This window comes from Olea europaea, chromosome 15 (genome assembly GCF_002742605.1).
Source record: "Olea europaea var. sylvestris chromosome 15, O_europaea_v1, whole genome shotgun sequence".
Taxonomy (NCBI): domain Eukaryota; kingdom Viridiplantae; phylum Streptophyta; class Magnoliopsida; order Lamiales; family Oleaceae; genus Olea; species Olea europaea.
This window is the reverse complement of record NC_036251.1, coordinates 31,774,668-31,793,336: the sequence shown is the minus strand read 5'-3', so window position 1 is coordinate 31,793,336 and position 18,669 is coordinate 31,774,668. Positions and strand designations below refer to the sequence as shown.

The window sequence follows — 18,669 nt, the reverse complement described above, 5'->3', positions numbered from 1 at the left end:
TCATGTTATATGGAATGATTTTTGAATTGTGTGTATAGATTGGGTCTGGAATAATTCTATCCAATTTGACTTGTACTTGTTGAATTGTATTTTATTGGAATTGCATATTAGTATTGACTATCAATTGTATGTTTTTCCTTCACATTACTTGAATTGATTATTTAAATTGTTTGTTTGTATCAAATACACTGCAAATTCTTTAAAACTAAATTTGAGTTTTCTTGTAATGAGCAAAATATTAATAAAAGGAATGTTTGAAATAAAATGGATGGAAATGATCAGCAAAATATTAATGTAAGAATATTCTTTAAAAGTAAATATACTTAGGTTAAGTATGAATTATTCAATAATCAATAACAAAGCATTCGATCTATACAGGTCTGATTGTGCTCCCCTGAACTAAAATATTTTGTATCCTCCACAGTGTGCCCTTCCTATATCCAATTTCTTATATTTCTCATATCTATAGTTGCTTGATTGTTGGAATACCAACAATCTTCAATCCCTTTCCTAGTACGGTGATCTAGGTGCTTAACGTTTTACGCCCAAGTGTGCTGGTAAAATATGCATTGATAGGAGATTAAAGATTTGTTGACAATGAAGTCTGTGAACTTTTCAAGTTTTCGACAACATATATCTTGTTGGAAATGACAATTTGAAAACGACATGATTTTACTGCCAAACACATCCTAGATTATTCCATAATATTCCAATTCAAAATCTCACAATTTCCATGTTTTAAGCGGCTTACTTTTAGCCTTAGCTTTTGATTTATACATGTTGATTTCAACCAAATCAAATAAACTACAATAATCTACTCTCGAGTACAAATGTTCAGCCTTTAAACTCCCATAAATAAATGACGAGTTCCGCATAAATAATTGGTCAAGACCAATATTTTTAAAACCAATCTCCAACAACTTCTATGAACTAAGGCCGAAAACATCGAAAAACAAGCTATTTACAATCGATAATAAATAATTCTTTGAAAATTCCAATTTGATTTCATCAACGCGTCACGAACAATCTCAATGTGCTTGCGCTTTCATTTGTTCAATCAATAGGTTAGCTCTTATATTTAATCCGAAATATACTATTTATTTTTAAACATCGATTTACATGACCGCGAAATCCTTAATATGAATAGGCATTATTCATTTGATATTCATAATTAAAGAACAAAAGTCATTTAATAAAAAATTATTAGCAAATTCATGTATTTTTAGTTTTTGTGCAATTAAGTGCTTGTTCACAAATCTTTATTAACAGATTAAATTTCAATTTTAACTATACGTTTCATTTGATTCATATCTTACCTCAAATTTTCAATCAGATAATAAATTAGACTTTTAGCAAAATTTATTAAGATTTTTATAAAAGAATTCGTCAAACAAAAGTAATGTCTTATGTGTCGAAAGAAGTAATGTTTAATGCTAAACGTGCTGTCCTTCTTCATAGGATTCCCACCTTCCCAAAGAGCCACTCAAGGAAAGTTTGTTGCACCAACAAATAAAATAAAAAAACTCATAAACACAGCAGTAACATTTCACGAAAACTCTAATTCTCTTTATTCTTCATCTTCATCTTTCTATTGTCTTTCTCTGTGTCACTACATGCAGTGTTGCAATGGTTCCCGCCATTCCCCTTTCCCAATAGAATCCTAACTCTACTCTCTTCTTCAGGTAAATTCGCCAATTAAAGAACTTTGAATTTTTCCGTAATTTAATGAGGAAAAAGTTTTGATTTTGTTAATTTTCTGACCTTTTTATTTGATCGGTGGATCTGCGTAGGGATAACTAGTTACTATACCCTTTGGAGAAGTGGTTTGTGTTTAAAGCTCAGAATTTATGTCCCAGAATCAATCAAGGGCTGAAGGGAACCAGTCTGCGCAGAACAGGAAATTCAGCCGATCCGGTAGCTCAAATCAGCAGCGCCACTTCTCAGGAAACAGCTCTAATAAGGGCGGAGGAGCAACCGCCCTTTCCTCCAGTGGCAGGTACTCCCTAATATTTTTTAAGTTAATGAAAACTAGGTTTTCTTCTATGTACAAGCTACGTGTAAGGGGACTTGTGTGAATTAATATAGTAAATTTGGGTCTGATGTTGTTTTGTTTAATTTATACGCGTAAACTAGGGTTGTGTTGTTTTAAGTTTGTATGATGGATATTTTTTTTTTCTTTCGTTTTTGAGAATTCAGTTTTAAGAAGTATAATAATAATGCAAAAGGAGGGCAATCTAGGGCAGGAACAGTGAGTTCAGATTCCAATTCTTCATCCGAAGCTCGTGCTACACAGAATGGTGGTAATCAACGGCAGCAGAACAGTGGTATGTGATGAGACTCCTCTTCCAGTTTAAACCTTATTTAAATTTTCTTGGAATGGCGTTGGTTGAAGTGATTTTTGTTTCTTATTTTCGCTACAAGTTTCTGATGCATTGCAGTTTTCTTCCTTCTATTCGGGTTTGCTGTAGGAATATACAATGCACCAGTTTCAAGTACAAGTGAAAATTTCAAACCCGCCAATGCCCCACCTCAAAAAGTCACACAAGCTGTTCCGAGAGGTCCTTCTTCGAATGTTTCTACTGTTCAGTCTCATGTTTCGACTGCCAGTTCTGATTTCAAGGCCCCTACAACGCCTGCAAAGGGTATGAGAAACTGTTTTTCACATTCATTTCTAGCTGTGGAAGTAATTTTTGTTTCTCTGTGGATACTGAGTCACTTCATTTCTTGTATATTACTATAACTAATATATGCAATTTTTACTGTCCATAATCATAAATGATAGTTTTTATGGTGTTTTTGGGTGCAGGAGATACATCCGAGTCATTTCCCCTACAATTTGGGTCCATAAGCCCTGGTTTTATGAATGGAATTCAGGTAACTGTCACTGCATGAAGAGCATTGTTCTCTGTATTTCCTTTCTTTTCTCATGTGATTTCTTGTATTCTCATTCCTAAGGACGAAAGGTTTTTTTTACTGTTGTGTTTTAGATACCTGCTCGAACAAGCTCTGCGCCACCAAATTTGGATGAGCAGAAAAGAGATCAGGTTTGTTGTTTTTTGTTTTTGTTTTTGTTTTGTCTGTTTGTTTAGCTGCATAGCATAGAGTTGCTTTTATCTGCTAAGAGATTAGAGTCTCACACTGTCATTTTCTTGTGCTAGAAAGATTAAAACAAAATAATATTATACTGGAAGGGAAGAATATGTTATGAAGGGAAAGGAAGGATATTGTGACTTGTGAGGATATAAATCATTTAATCCTCGTTTGGATGATCAGAGGAAAAGGAAGACTGCTACTAGGAAGAAAAAAGGGAAGAAAACTGAAATTAAATTCTTCTGCTTCCTGTCTTTTTCTCTCTACTCTCCAAATAGAGAAGTGAGAACTCTCTTTCTGTCATTTCTGTTTGTGTGAAGTCTGAACAGTCTGTTAGATTTGATGCTGTATGCTTTTATTTAGGCATCAATTTATGGTAGTAGCCAGTAGCATCTCAAAACGTATCCTTTTGTTAGCAAAAATTTTGGTGAACATGAGCATGCATTTTTAAGTTGACAACCACCCTAGAAGCATCTTTTGGCAATCAGTGCTTAGTTGTTATTAGTGGACCTAGTGCTGCAATTACCTTTTTTAGGTCCTATTGCTGTTTTTGTTTCTGTATTCCTGATTTATCCCCTAGTTCTATTCACATTATACGCCGTGGTAATGGTAGCAATTATTTATAATTGTTGTTACCCACTAAATTTTGGCATTCGCTTTCGTGATTCTTTTCCTACAGGCTCGTCATGACTCTTTAAGAGCTACACCTGCAATGCCTACTCCATCCATACCCAAACAGCAATTGCCAAAGAAGGATGCATGGGTTTCTGACCAACCTAAGGCTGGTGAAGCTCAGTCAGTGTCCAAATTGAGGAGGGATGCTCAAGTTTCATCTGCACCTCCTTTGAACCAAGTTCAGAGGCCTTCTGCACATCCTATGCCTGGGATGTCCATGCAAATACCATTTCACCAACCACACGTTCCAGTTCAATTTGGTGGCCCCAATCCCCAAATTCAGTCTCAAGCCATGATAAGCACATCATTGCCAATGTCTATACCTATGGCTTTACCTTTGGGAAATTCACCAGTGCAGCAGCCAATGTTTGTTTCAGGTCTTCCGCCACACCCTATGCAGTCTCAAGGAATGATGCATCGGGGACAGAGCTTGAACTTTTCATCTGCAATGGGTCCTCAGCTTCCTCATTTAGGTAACATGGGAATTAATGTGGCCCAACAATTTCCTCATCAGCAGGCAGGACAATATGCTAGTCCTTGTAGAACTGTAAAGATTACTCATCCAAAGACTCATGAAGAATTGAGACTTGGTGGATCACCTGTTCCGAGGTCAAATCCTAATGTGCCACCTCAAGCGCAACCTATTCCATCATTTTCTCCTCATAATCCAATGAACTATTATCCTAATTCATATAATTCCAGTCATGTCTTTTATCTTGCTCCAAACTCTGTTCCTATGAACAGTACCCAAGCTCCTCAGCCACCAAGGTTCTATAATCAGGTTAAGGTCAGCGAGTTCTTCCTGTGCTTATCTGACTTTCTTTTGATGTAAATCCATGCCTTTGACATGGCATTGCACAGGTTCGGTAATAACCTTACTTCTTTGCCTCGTTAATTTTCAGCAGGTGATAGTGAAACCACCGGGCATGTCTCATGGTGAGAAAGATCCATCACCATCTGCAAGTTTGCTTTCTGTTGGAAAGGGAGAATATTTAAAACATTCAAGGCCACATGGAGAACATTCAGTTGGTCCACAGAACGGAGTTGAGTCTTCATCGTCAATTTCTTTGCAGCAATCAAAGCCTGGTTTAGGAACGTCATCTACAGCAGTTCCCATAGACAGTGAAGAACCTGCTGCAGTGTCAGGCTCTGTCACTGTGGAGAGTGCATTGCTCAGTACTTCTGTGACGGGCACCATTGATGTTTCAGCATCATTGTCAGCCAACTCTGCTGAAGAAGCTGAAAAGGAAGCAGTTGTCAGGCCTGTATCCATTAAAGATAAACAGAAAAAAGCAGGCGACAGAGACCAGCTGGATCAAGTATATTATTGCTTGTTTGTTGATCCAATTTTATATAGATCCTTCAATGAGCAAGTTTACCATTATCTCTGTAGGCATAATTTTTCATTAATTTCTGCAGGTTGGTAAGCAATCTTCCTCTGTTTCAAGTTTACCTTCGCAATTGCGAAAACCTGAACCTGGGGAAGCTAAAGTCATTTCATTCGGAGCTATCCCGGTATTGGAAGCTGCAAAAGAGTCATTTTCGGTAACTACTATGGCAGCTTCAGAGCCTGTGGAAGGCAATACAAATGATTCATCTGAAGTACTGGGCATAGAATCTACAATGAGTAGGCAATCAAGGCCTGAGAAAGTGGGTATAAATGAACAAGTGGTAGTAAAAAGTTCTGAGAGTTCCAAACCTAAGTGTAGTTTGGAGACATCTTTAAAGTCTCCTTCCTTAAAGCCTTCTGAAATCTTTGGGTATAATAAAGAGAGTTCTTCTCAGGACGTAACATCCACCGGTTGTGGAGATTGTTCGGTAGAAACTGTAGAGGGAAAACTGGAAGAATCTTTGCATTGTCACTTTGATGATGCTAGTGTGTCAGATGATTTAGTTACACCTACTTGGGTACTGGATGGTGCGAATGCCAAAAGTTCTGTTTCAGTGATAGGTGCATCTGCTGCTCATTATGATAGCAACTGTACTTTAGATGCTTCTTTCAGTGGGCCGGACAGCATAGATCCTAAAGAAACCACTGTTACAAACTCTGCTGCATCAAGCCAAGAGTTTTCTCCCATTTCAATTCCATCTCCTCCTGAGGGTGTTCTAAAACTCGAAAATGAAGATACTGAGAATATCAGTAGTGGCTTGCTTCCTTCGTCACCTGGTTTCCAGGTGAAAGTCTTCTCAGAGTCTGTGGCAAGAAGTACCGTGACTGGAGCGAAGAAAAAAAAAGATTTATATCGAAAAGCTGAAGCTGCCGGTACAAGTTCTGATCTTTATACGGCATATGAGGGTCCTGAGGAAAAGAAAGAAAATGTAACTGCTGCAGAAAGCGCAGAAAACACTACAAGAGAGGGTACGAAGCAGACATTGAATAATGTGACTCTGAATAAAGTTACGCCAAATGTGAAACCTTCTCTGAGCAAGGCAGAGCCAGATGATTGGGAAGATGCTGTGGACATCTCTACTCCGAAGTTAGAAACTATAAAGAATGAAAGTGAGATTAATGGTGCAGATGACAATGGATTGACGACTAAAAAATATTCCCGCGATTTCCTCCTCAAGTTTGCAGCACAATGCACCAATCTTCCTGAGGGTTTTGAAGTCACTACTGAAATAGATAATGCATTGCTGGTTTCAGGTGATGGTGTTTTACGTGAGTCACACCCTAGTCCTGGACGAAATACTGACAGGCCAATCGGGGGATCTAGATCAGATCGTCGTGGAAATGCCATGGCTGGTGATGACAAGCGGAATAAATTACCAGGGCCTCTTATGTCAGTGCGAGGGGATATGCAGATGGATATTGGTTATTTAGGTAATGTGGGGTTTCGACCTGGACAAAGTGGTATTAATGGTGTTCCGAGGAATCCACGCCTGCAGACACCTGGTCAATACACAGGGGGTATCTTTCCTGGGCCTATGCATTCCCCAGGTATGCAGGGAGATGTGCAAAGAAATAACTCCGATTCTGATAGGTGGCAGCGTGGAACTGCTTTTCAGAGGGGTTTAATGCATTTTCCTCAGACACCATTACAGGTGATGCACAAAGCTGAGAAGAAATATGAAGTAGGTAAAGTGACGGATGAAGAACAAGCCAAGCAGAGGCAGTTGAAAGCTATCCTAAACAAGCTTACTCCCCAGAACTTTGAAAAACTATTTGAGCAAGTTAAGCAGGTCAACATTGACAATGTTATTACGCTCTCTGGGGTGATCTCACAGATATTTGATAAAGCTCTCACGGAACCCACCTTCTGTGAGATGTATGCTAACTTCTGCTTTCACCTTTCTGCGGAGTTACCTGATCTGAGCATAGAAAATGAAAGAATAACTTTCAAGAGATTACTCCTGAACAAGTGTCAGATAGAATTTGAGAGAGGAGAAAGAGAAGAAGAGGAGGCAAATAAAGCTGATGAGGAAGGTGAAGATAAACAGTCAGAAGGGGAAAGGGAGGAGAAGAGACTCAGGGCACGAAGACGCATGTTGGGTAATATAAGATTAATTGGAGAACTATACAAGAAGAGAATGCTTACAGAGAGAATAATGCACGAGTGCATAAAGAAGTTATTGGGTCAGTATCAAAATCCTGATGAAGAAGATGTTGAAGCATTATGCAAATTGATGAGCACAATAGGTGAGATAATAGATCATCCCAAAGCAAAGGAGCACATGGATGCTTATTTTGACATTATGGCGCAGATGTCAAGTAACATGAAACTGTCTTCCAGGGTAAGATTCATGCTTAAAGATGCAATTGATCTGAGAAAGAATAAGTGGCAGCAGAGGAGGAAAGTTGAAGGTCCGAAAAAGATTGAAGAGGTGCACAGAGATGCCGCACAAGAACGGCAGACGCAAGCTGGCAGGCTTGCTCGTGTTCCGAGTATTGGCACATCTGTTAGAAGAGGTCCATCTATGGATTTTGCTCCCAGAGGTTCTAATATGTTTTCTCCTAATTCTCAGACAGGTGGTTTCCGTGCTGTTCCCTCGCAGATCCGTGGTTATGTTTCGCAGGATGCACAGTTGGAGGAGAGACATTCCTTTGAGAACAGGACCATTTCTGTTCCTTTGCCTCAAAGACCCCTTGGAGATGATTCCATAACCCTTGGGCCCCAAGGTGGTCTTGCTAGGGGAATGGCTTTCAGAGGGCAGCCAACAGCACCTAGCATTCATTCAGCTGAGATGCCAAGTTCAGGAGATGCACCAAGGATGGAATCTGGTCTAAATGGATTCAGTTCTATGCCTGAACGGACAACTTATGGTAATAGAGAAGATCTCATGTCAAAACACATGCCCGTCAGGTTTGCTAGTCCGACTATTTACGGCCAATCACATCAACAAGAGTGGAATATGACCAATGAGAATAGAGATATTAGAAATATAGATCGCAACTTTGATAGATCTCTTGAATCTACACCTACACAGGGTGGGCCGATAAATTCGATGCAGGCCTTGCCAGAAAAGCACTTGCATGACATGTCCTTGGCTGCAATTAAAGAATTCTACAGGTATAATTTTGTCTCATTCCAGACGTTGTATAGTCTTACAATGTTTAGATTTTCAACTACAAACATAAACGTTAATAGGGAATACTAATCAAAAAGGAAAATACATGATTACATGATAATCATTCCTTCCTTTAGCCTCTAGTCATAGTGAATGGAAGATGCTAAATTGTTCGATTTCTTGTTTCCATCTCTCATACTGTTTCGTTGAATTCAGCCAATAATGACCTCCTTTGTGGACAAACTTCTTCCTTTCATGTAACTTTCATTGCTTCTGCATCTTCATGTTTGTGTCAAGGGAGTAATATAGAGGTTGGTTGTGGGGCCTGTGGTTCTATAGTTGACCAAAAGATTCCTTTTGACGTATGCTTGATTCAGCTTAATGGACAAATTTATCATCATGTCTAAGAAATTATCTGACATTATGCTATGTTTAATTGTGACTATATCAATAATATTGTTCACTGTCAAAACTACTATATTTTTAGTTGGTTTGTACAATCAAAATTCCTGAGTAACTGGCTATGTCATTCTAGGATTTTCTGCAATTTTTAACTGTGCAACATGAAATTTTTTAAAAGCCTTCGTGTGTGTGTGTGTTGACATGTTGAATCGGTTGTATTATTGATATTTGGTATTATGAAGTTTTTATGGTTAAACTTGAGGCCTTATTATTATTACCATCCAAATGCAATTGGATTGGCCTATGGAAATATATCATCTACTTATCAAGCAATGTAAATTCATGGATGAGTGGCTCCTTATGCCGAAGTTAGTGAAAATATCATCTCGCGAGGACATAATCTTGTGAAGTGAGAAACAAACATCTCACAAGGAGAGAAATAAACATCTCGCGAGGTGAGGACCAGGCATCTTGCAAGGCAAGAAATTTACATTTAACTAGGTGAGGAATAAACATATCGGAGGAGGGGAACAAGCATTTTTGCAAAGCTAGGAATAGGCATCCAGCGTGGTGAGGAATATGCATTTCCCATGGTAGGCAATAGGCATCTCATTAGATGAGGAATAAACGTCCCGTGTGATGGAAAACATATAATAAGAATTTCCCGAGCTAGCCTCGAAGAGCCAGGAATTATGAATTCTATTTTAATAACAAGATAATTACGAGCGAAAGGTCGCCTTCAATAGTTAAATAATCAGGAACTGGCTTTGTTTGGAATCTTAATGAATGAATGAATAAAATGATTCCAGCACGTATCTTAATTCCCACCCCAAGTAATTATATGTAATAATCCCACCAACTTTGCATTTGGCAACCTGGAAGCGAGTTTAAAAAAAATCAAATTCCGGGAAAATTAATTGAAATTTCAATGATCCCTTTTTCGATATCATCACTCCTTTAGTTGTTGTCCTAGACTTGACTCTCATTATACAACAGCGAGTTTGCTCAATACTTCATAGGTGAGGCAAAAAGGTAAAGTTGGCAGGGAAATATTTAAATCGACCATCTTTTACAGGTTCGGATTGAAACATATTCTTGCACAGGTTTGGATTGCTGTGTTTCAAAATGATCCAATATTTACTTATCTTCAAGATGTCACCATTTCCCCCAGTTTGGGGAGGGAGGTTTTTCTTTGTATTTGGCTCTCTGTGGCTTGATCGACTTGGTTGAAATACTCTTGTTCATGGTTGTTAACTTTTTGGGGGTATTTTGTGTTATTTATTGACTTCATTATTTTCCCCTGTTTTGGGGAGGTTTTCCTTTGGTTTTGGCTATATGCCCCTATTTGTTTCCCATTATTTCCCCATTAAAATGAAAAATATGACCGTTATCTATCACATCAAGCCACCATATTCGACTTTCTATTTCTTGTGTAGAGCCCGTAACGAATATATTTTTCATTCTCATTCTTACATTAATGTGGCTCAAACGGGGCCTATGTGTGATTTTGCCCAAGGTTCCGGTCCTTCTGGATATCGGAGAATTTTGTTTAAGAGACTAATTTACAACATAAGAATAAAAAGGGAAATTTTGTCAATATGGAACTAACCTAACAAATTTTGTACCTTTTTTTCCACATGTGGTGGTCTATTAAGATATTTAACACATTTTGCATTTTGAGGGGTCCAAGATTACAATTTTCTATGTCATGCATGTCCATAAATAGTCTCTTTCCATTGTTTTTGTCCCATCGATTCCATTTTTCCTTGTATAGCTTACAGGTCATGTTTTTTAGGCAATTTAGATAGGTCTTGATTTTCAATTTCTACTGCTTGATTATAATTTATTTCCCTTCAATGATATTTTGGGTTTATTACTTTATTACACTAAAAAGTGCACAGAGAATAATATATTGCTCTTTTCTCTTCATTACTTTTGGCTTCGTAGTGACTAGCCACAGAACTGAATTGGGTGAAGGGAAGGAGTATGAAAATTCTATCTGATACTTGTTTATTTTGATTGATTCAGTTATTTTGATATGGTTAACGTAGATTGTACCTTCCCTTGTTTTTCCAAGGTTCTTTTCTTCACAAACCTTATTTATTCGGGGTTGATATTAAAAGTGAGTATTTATGTTTTCAGTGCAAATGATGTGAACGAGGTTGCTTTGTGCATCAAGGAATTAAGAGCTCCTAGCTTTTATCCATCGATGATCTCCATCTGGATTTCCGATTCATTTGAAAGGAAGGACATGGAGAGAGATCTCTTGACAGAGCTCCTTATTAATCTTGCAAAACCTCGAGATGGCATGTTAAGTCGGGATCAATTAATCAAAGGGTATGCTTTCTCCTGTTTGTGCTTAGTACATTTGTATTCATTTCGACACTCTTTGACTTGTTTCTGTCCATATTTCCCTCAACAGATTCGAATCTGTTCTTGCTGGGCTGGAAGATGCTGTCAATGATGCCCCCAGGGCAGCAGAGTTTCTTGGCCGTATCTTTGCCAAAGTCATATTAGATGACATCGTTCCATTTTCTGAAATTGGACGGTTGATATATGAAGGTGGGGAAGAGCAAGGTCGTCTTATTGAAATAGGGCTTGCAGCAGAAGTCCTTGGTACTATCTTGGAGAAGATCAAATCTGAAAAAGGTGATTCTGCACTGAGTGAGATCTGTTCCAGCTCTGATCTACAGCTTGAAAACTTCAGGCCTCCCGGTTCTAACAAATCTTGGAGAATAGACAAGTTCCTCTAGAAGACACCGATGCTCATTGTATCTGGTGAAGAAAAAATCATCTCCCTTTTTTTTTTAATTATCACCGTTTTAAATTGACAAAGAAATATTATTCTGGGCAGATGGGTATTTATGTAACCATGTTTTGACATTGCTTACTGAAATAGCTAGAGGTTCGACTGAGCAACTGATTATTCTTTTCAAGTATCTCAGCTTTACATCCTCTGCTCGGACCCTTTCTATACTATCTATACTATGTTATTTATGAGTGCGTTCTTGGGTCGAAGTTCGTTATTTCTTTTTTTGGATGATTGAAGGTGAAAGGCTTCTTTCTTGTTTACATATACTGAAGTACATGGATGATTGTTTTGGATGTCGTGCTCTTAAAATTTTAAAAAGAATCATACTACAAGTACATTCTTGTGTACACTTTTTCTTACACTGTCACATGGTACCATCGTTCCCTTTGGTTTTTCCAACAATTTTTCTCTTTCTTGCCCAGATTATGTCACATATGGGAGAGTGTAGGGGAAGATGTGCACATGAATGTACAATTCGCATAATTGTTTTAAAAAGGTATAAAGTTTATCGTTAGGAGCCAAATCTCCAACATTAATCTTGGGATTTGTTAATTCCATCTTGGGATTTGTTAGTTCCAAATGTTGTATTGAATCCTTCCACGTGCCGGATGTCTATTGTGCCGAGCCTCAGGCAACTGCGATATGAGGATGCAAGATTGAGTCGATAATAATGAATAATATCTAATGAAATTATAAGTTAAAATTCAATTTACTTAATATTGTAAGACATAATTCATATATATAGTCAAGACTTGTTTGACACGTGATAAATTAAATTTAACGGATATACACACACACACACACTGCACACCATATCATGCTCTACTTAAAGCTCTACACCTTAAGTAGCTCATGACATTATATTGTGCAATGCTCCACAAGTTGGCGTCAAGTATCGCCCCTATTTAAAAAGCAATAATTTAAATTGTGTGTGATGTTCATATTTTAGTAGATCAAAAGAGAATTTGAAACTTTAAAAGGGAAATAGTTGAGTTTAATAGAAGAAAATACTCGAGTCTTTTTCGTCAAGTTCTTTAGGATATTTTGTTCAATTAAGGGCTTGTTTTGGAGAGATTCTTTTAAGTGAAAATATTTTTATGAAGAATACGTGGTTAAGAAATAAGAAAAATCACGAATCTCATAAAATATGTGGTAAAAAATGATTTTGAGAAAAAATTGAAAAAATTTTCCCCTGACAACCTCTAATCATCCTAAAAAGGCATCAATATGCCCCCAGGGCACTTCTCCACTGGCAAAGGACGGACGCTGTCAAACCTGGCAGAGCAGAGGTCGTGAGTTCGAAACATGGGGCTCTTGGAAGGCAAGGATTTATTCTTGGAAGGCAAGAGAACATTTGGAAGGCAAGGATTTATTCTTGGAAGGCAAGTGGGAACTTGGAAGGCAAGGATTATTCTTGGAAGGCAAGGTGCAACTTGGATTGGCTTGCTTGGCACTTTGTCAGACCAGGTGGGGAGCGCTCGTACCCTGGCCAGTTGGAGGCACATCCTGCGATTAACCGGACTGTGTGAAGAGGGGCCGGATCACAGACCCAAAGATTAGTCTAGAATAGGACACCTTGTAAAAAAAAAAAAAAAAAAAAAAAGGCACATGTTCAATTAAGCTCTTGTTTTGGAGAGATTCTTTTAAGTGAAAATATTTTTATGAAGAATACGTGGTTATAAGAAAAATCACGAATCTCATAAAATATGTGGTGAAAAATGATTTTGAGAAAAAATTGAAAAAATTTTCCCCTAGCAACCTCTAATCATCCTAAAAAGGCATCAATATGGGATATTTGGGTATAAAAAAAAAAAAAGAAAAAAAAAAGGCATCAATATGATTGGAGGCTTGCAAGTTGCAATTTAGCAGCTAGACACTCTTAAAGCCGTCTTCATTGACTTTTTACATGTATTGCAAAATTTTTATAAAACTCCCGTTTGGTAATAATTTGTCACATCAAAAAATCAATTTTTTGACCGTTATTTAACAATTTCAAACGTTATATTTGACTTCTTCACTCATAGGTACGACTCAAATTTTTCTCTGACGATCAAAAAATTAATTCTCATAATCACTACCGAACATACCCTAGAACTTTTCTCATGAGGTTAATTCGAAGAGGCCTCAGTTTTATTTCATATTTGATTTTGTTAGATATTGCTCAAATTAATAGTGAGGAATGATGTTTGAAGTGATGGAAGTAGTCAACCAGGAGTGTTAACACCCCGATTTTTGTTTAATAAGAAAGAAAGTATATTTTATAATATTTCCAAAAAAAAAAAAAAGGGAATAAAATATGGTTACCTTGGAAAATTAAAGGTCATATTAGAATTTAATATAACTAATGATGTTTATAATGACAATTAAGTTTACTCAACTCATAAATTTTTAATTTATCTCCAAAAACGTTTTAATTGAATTATTTTATAATTGAAGTCCTTTGATTGGATTGGGAGTTACATTTCAAAATTATAACTATAGGGTTTAAGGTGAATGTGTTTTGCCTCAAAAAATGTATAAGTTCATTTTCATACAAAAATTTGTTTCCTTTTTGTTATACCATCAATTCAAGTCACAATTTTAGAATTTTGGTGACAATTGAGGTAAGAATACATGGTGCAAGTGGTAAATTCTTATTTCTTGATATACATGTAAATTCTGGCATGAGATACTATAAGACCTTCTGGTCGAATGCAAAGAAGTGAAATCCTTCGGGATGAACCGTCAGGTCAAAGAAAAGATATTAAATCGTACGGGATATAGGAATTCTTAAGAAATTCCTTGAGCTCTAAATCTAAGAAATGTTGATCTATTATGTCAATTTTATATTTATATCATGTGAATAAGGATGTGCACGTATTCTTACTGAGTATTTTCAAAATACTCACTCTCACAATATTTCCAGATGAGAACAGATCGTGTGGACGTGTGGAAGATTGACAGAGCGATGCTAATGGGTTCGTCAAGTAAATTTCCTAGAAAGATGATTGTCAAACTTTTATTTGTAGAACATTTTCATATTGAATTTTGTGCACATTGTTTAGTAGCTATTTTTATGCATTTTCAACATTTAATGAAAGTGATATTTTTTCTTAAATTAGACAAATAAGATATTGGTAGCACCTCGAGCTTATTTTAATTTAAAAATAATATAATAATATGAAAAGGAGTTCGGGGCGTTACAGAATGGTATCAGAGCACGAGTTTAGTCGATTCTGTAGACTCGTCGTTTTTTATTTAAAGTATATATATTTCTTCATCATGTTCAAATGTGATTTATGTGTATAAATTTTCCCTTAAAATGATAATTTATTTTATTTAGTAGTTTGCATGTTAAAAAAAAAGTAATTTTGGGTAGAAAACAAAAAAATATAATAATTGATTCAATGGATTAGCTACTTCAAGTTCCGAAATTTTTAATGCTCAAAACTGTTGGTTGGCTCATTTTACTTGCATTTGTAATTTGTTTTAACTTTTAACTACCCTAGAATTAAGAATTTGCTGAAGTGAAATGAGCGTAAGTTTGTTATTGCAATTGTGCAAAAAGAGATGAAAATTGTGTTTTGCAATCTGTCGTATTTTTAAGTTGGACTTTTTCGTTTGGATTGCCTTTTGTTTTAAGTGGAACCAGGGAAACTAGTTATTTAATGTTTGAACTACAATGTCTATCACCTTTCAAATAAAGTGCTTAGAAATTACCCCGGTGATCTTGGTTCTCTATGTTGCTAAAAATTTTAGATTTATTCTTTAATATTGCTTCTAATTCTCGAATTAGATAGACACTGAATTTTAATTCTTCTACCACTTCAAATTTAGGAAGTGGATAAAATATGTGCTCATTGTTCAATTATTATAGTTTTCTGGTAAAAAAAAAAAGTAATTAATTTCTAAAGTAGATTAAATAATTTTACTCTAGTGGTTTCAATATAACTTGTTGAAAAAAATGATTTCTACTTATGGTGAGTGCTTGTCTACTTGTTTATATATTTTTACTTTTGTATGAGATTTTCACTAAACAAGTATTTAAAATAAGACCCATGGCGTTTAGCGCTCGTCAATCTACTACCGTCCGATGAACCGAAGGTATGAACGAAATATTATGTTTAAGCTTAATTTCAAGCATGATTTATTAATCATTTAAGCTTGGTTCCATGAAATGCTCATGATGTTAATGTTAGAATGAAATGTGTTACGCAAGTTATTTTTGTACATGAAGATATGGCGACTAGTAATTTTATTAAAGATACAATAGCAGAATGTATAAGTTGATTGACAAAGATAGCGCATAATTGAACATTTATGTGATATACATGGTGGAACTTATCATACCACTAGAAAGATCAGAGCCCAGATCTATTTTTCTGGATATTGAAAATTATTATTATTTTTTTATATTTTTCGCCGTCATATATAACATAAATTTCGTTACGTGAATTATGTGCAAAATTTCTAGTCCCAACATTTAGATGATTTAACTTAGACCATGCATTATGATTTTGTAAATAGAAATATATATATATATTTCCTATTCTGTTGAATTGTTACGATTATAACATGTGAAAATTTATTGAATTTATGTTGAATAAACTGTCAAAAATTTAGTTTCTAAAAAAAAAAAATGTTATATTAATATTTTCAAAAGGAGACTTAATTGCATGGTTAATAGAAGGTAATTGTCCCTTCCTAAATGTAAATTTTTACGTGCCTAAACATAAATTTTTATGTGACATTAGTATTAATGAATTTATATCATTTTTACCAACCTCCTACAAGGTTCATAGTAGTTAAATATTTTGAATTGTTGGGAAGTGTGCGAAAAACCTAATTATAGAATTTCAGTCTTGATATGGATTAGTAGTGTGGTGTCATAAGAAAATTAGTAAACCTAAACGATGACAATCCTAAGTACCGAAATATATATATATATATTGTAAAAATAAGACCCATGACATTTAACGCTCGATCTACTACTGTCCGATTGACTCAAGGTATGGAGGAAATGTTACATTTCATTTTATTTTCAAGCGTGACTTTATGTATCATTTAAGCTTGAATTCTATGAAATGATTATAAATGAATGTCTAGAAAGAAATATGTTATGCATGCTATTATACATGAAGGTATATTGATTAGAAATTCTATTAAAATCACAAGAGCTAACATGTACTTTGATATCACTACAAAAATAAATATAATTGGACCCTTATGTGACAGACATGGTTAGAATTTATTAAACTGCTAGAAAGGCCACGACTTATAGAGCAGCGTTAAACCGTAGGTCCATCATTTAGTCTTACGAGAATTTCGTGACTGACCCGATTTGTCCACTTGTCGAACATGTGCAAGACATCTATGAAAAATGTATGGCAGCTGTGGAGGCAGGACTAGAGATCACTCATATTGAGGTTGTGAATAATCTCGTACACTCACTTCCACCTCAATGGGGAAACATGAGAGTTATGGTTAGGAATGAGATGTTAGAAGGTAACCCCCCAGAGCATCCAAACACGATTGAGTTTGATATATATTGTCAGACCCTTCTAGATAGGTGGAGTGAAAGTTTAGAATGCCAACTGAAGGTAGGGAATGAGCTCGATGATGAGCCCGAGCCAGAACCTCAGATTGAGTTGGACCCAGAGGAAGATCCCGAATGGGAGCATGAGGATGACTTTGGGTTGGAGTTAGAGAACAATCATAAGCATGAACCTGAGCCACTGGTTGAGATAGACGTAGAGTCTGGGCCTGAAGCAGAAGACTCCTCCGAAGATTAAGCTCCATTAAAGAAGATTTGCAGAATTCATAGGGATTAGAAATTTAAATTTCATTTCCTTAGTACTGTGATATCTTTTCCTTTATGTTATTGAAAATAATAATAATAATAATAATAATAATAATAATAATAATTTCCTTTGAGCTACTGTGTTGTCTAATATTCCTAAGGCAAAATTTATTTTGTTAATTTAAAGGAAATGACGGGACAACAAGATTAAGCAACTATGTTTAGGAATCTGATGAGGGCAGTACATGATCTTAGTAGAAATCAAGCACCCGCACCATCTCCTCAGAATGGGCTGGCAAATGCTAACAACACAAGTTCAATTGTAGAGCAATTTTGCCTTTTCAAACTTCCTTCTTTTGATGACAAGGCAGACCCTTTGGCAGCCGATGAGTGGTTAAGAGGGCTAGAACGAATCTACAAACACATGGCATGCACTGACACACAAAAGGTATCATGTGTCGAGTTTATGCTGGTCGGAATAGCAAGCCACTGGTGGGAGTCTGCTTCGCGCACTAGAACAGAAGCGCAACAATGTGCTATAACTTGGGGCACAGTTCAAGGAAGAGGTAATGACAAAATATTTTCCCCAATCACTGAGGGATCAGAGGGAGGCAGAGTTCCTACAACCGAAACAAGGAAATATGTCGCTTGATGAGTATGAAAGGAAGTTTGAACAACTTTCTAGGTATGCTACACATCTTGTCGATACCGAGCCAAAGAAGGCTAGGAGGTTCGTAAGAGCCCAAGAACAACTAACCAAGAGGGAGGTGAATTGGTTATTTGATACTTTTTCGAAAATAAATTCAAATATAGGCAAATAATAATGAATAAACAAGATAACAGAAAAATAATAAAAGGAAGGGAAAAGAGAGTGCAAACGATGTAATAAGGAGGTTCGATCCAATCACGATCTACGTCCCCCGTTACCAAGCTCTCCGTCACGAGTAAGGCCTTTTTCACTATCTTTGATTGACTTGTGGTGCAATCCAACCCTTACAATGCTTCCAGTGACTTACAACTAAGGAGCACCGATCCTTTTACACGTTGAGCTTTCCGGGACCTCAACACGACCCACAATTCAATGAACAAGAGAATCAAGGTTACACTTGAAAAGCTTCTCTCTTAACAAATGATATGAATACAACGAAATATTAAGAGAGAAGTAGGCACAACACCTCAATAAATCACAAAGAATATAGCTCAAGTATTGTACGAAAGACTTTTATCAAGATATATGATTTTTTACAAAGTTACTTACTCAAAACCTTTTTCAACAAAAAATATTTTGACCTCTTAAAGATTGAGAAATAAGGTAGATGAGATTAATAAGTAACTTTCTTTAATGCTCTAAAATTCACACTTTAAGAAGGTAAAAAGAAAGGTATTTATAGCCATCAATCGGGAG

At 36.2% G+C, this 18,669-nt stretch overlaps 1 protein-coding gene across 2 annotated transcripts; it reads left to right on the top strand.

Annotated features, from left to right (window-relative positions):
- The first annotated feature begins 1,464 nt into the window (after positions 1-1,464).
- Positions 1,465-11,676, top strand: LOC111410895 (eukaryotic translation initiation factor 4G-like). 2 transcript variants are annotated; one of them, XM_023041491.1, is made up of 11 exons: positions 1,465-1,682; positions 1,791-1,996; positions 2,197-2,324; positions 2,469-2,642; positions 2,807-2,874; positions 2,988-3,044; positions 3,770-4,552; positions 4,671-5,084; positions 5,185-8,273; positions 10,816-11,010; positions 11,096-11,676. In XM_023041491.1, the coding sequence occupies exons 2-11, from the start codon at positions 1,848-1,850 to the stop codon at positions 11,424-11,426; spliced, it is 5,388 nt and encodes a 1,795-aa protein (XP_022897259.1). In that variant the 5' UTR covers positions 1,465-1,682; positions 1,791-1,847; the 3' UTR covers positions 11,427-11,676. The 2 variants fall into 2 exon arrangements, with proteins under 2 accessions (XP_022897259.1, XP_022897258.1); XM_023041490.1 differs by having other exon boundaries at positions 4,668-5,084.
- Positions 11,677-18,669: the final 6,993 nt, after the last annotated feature.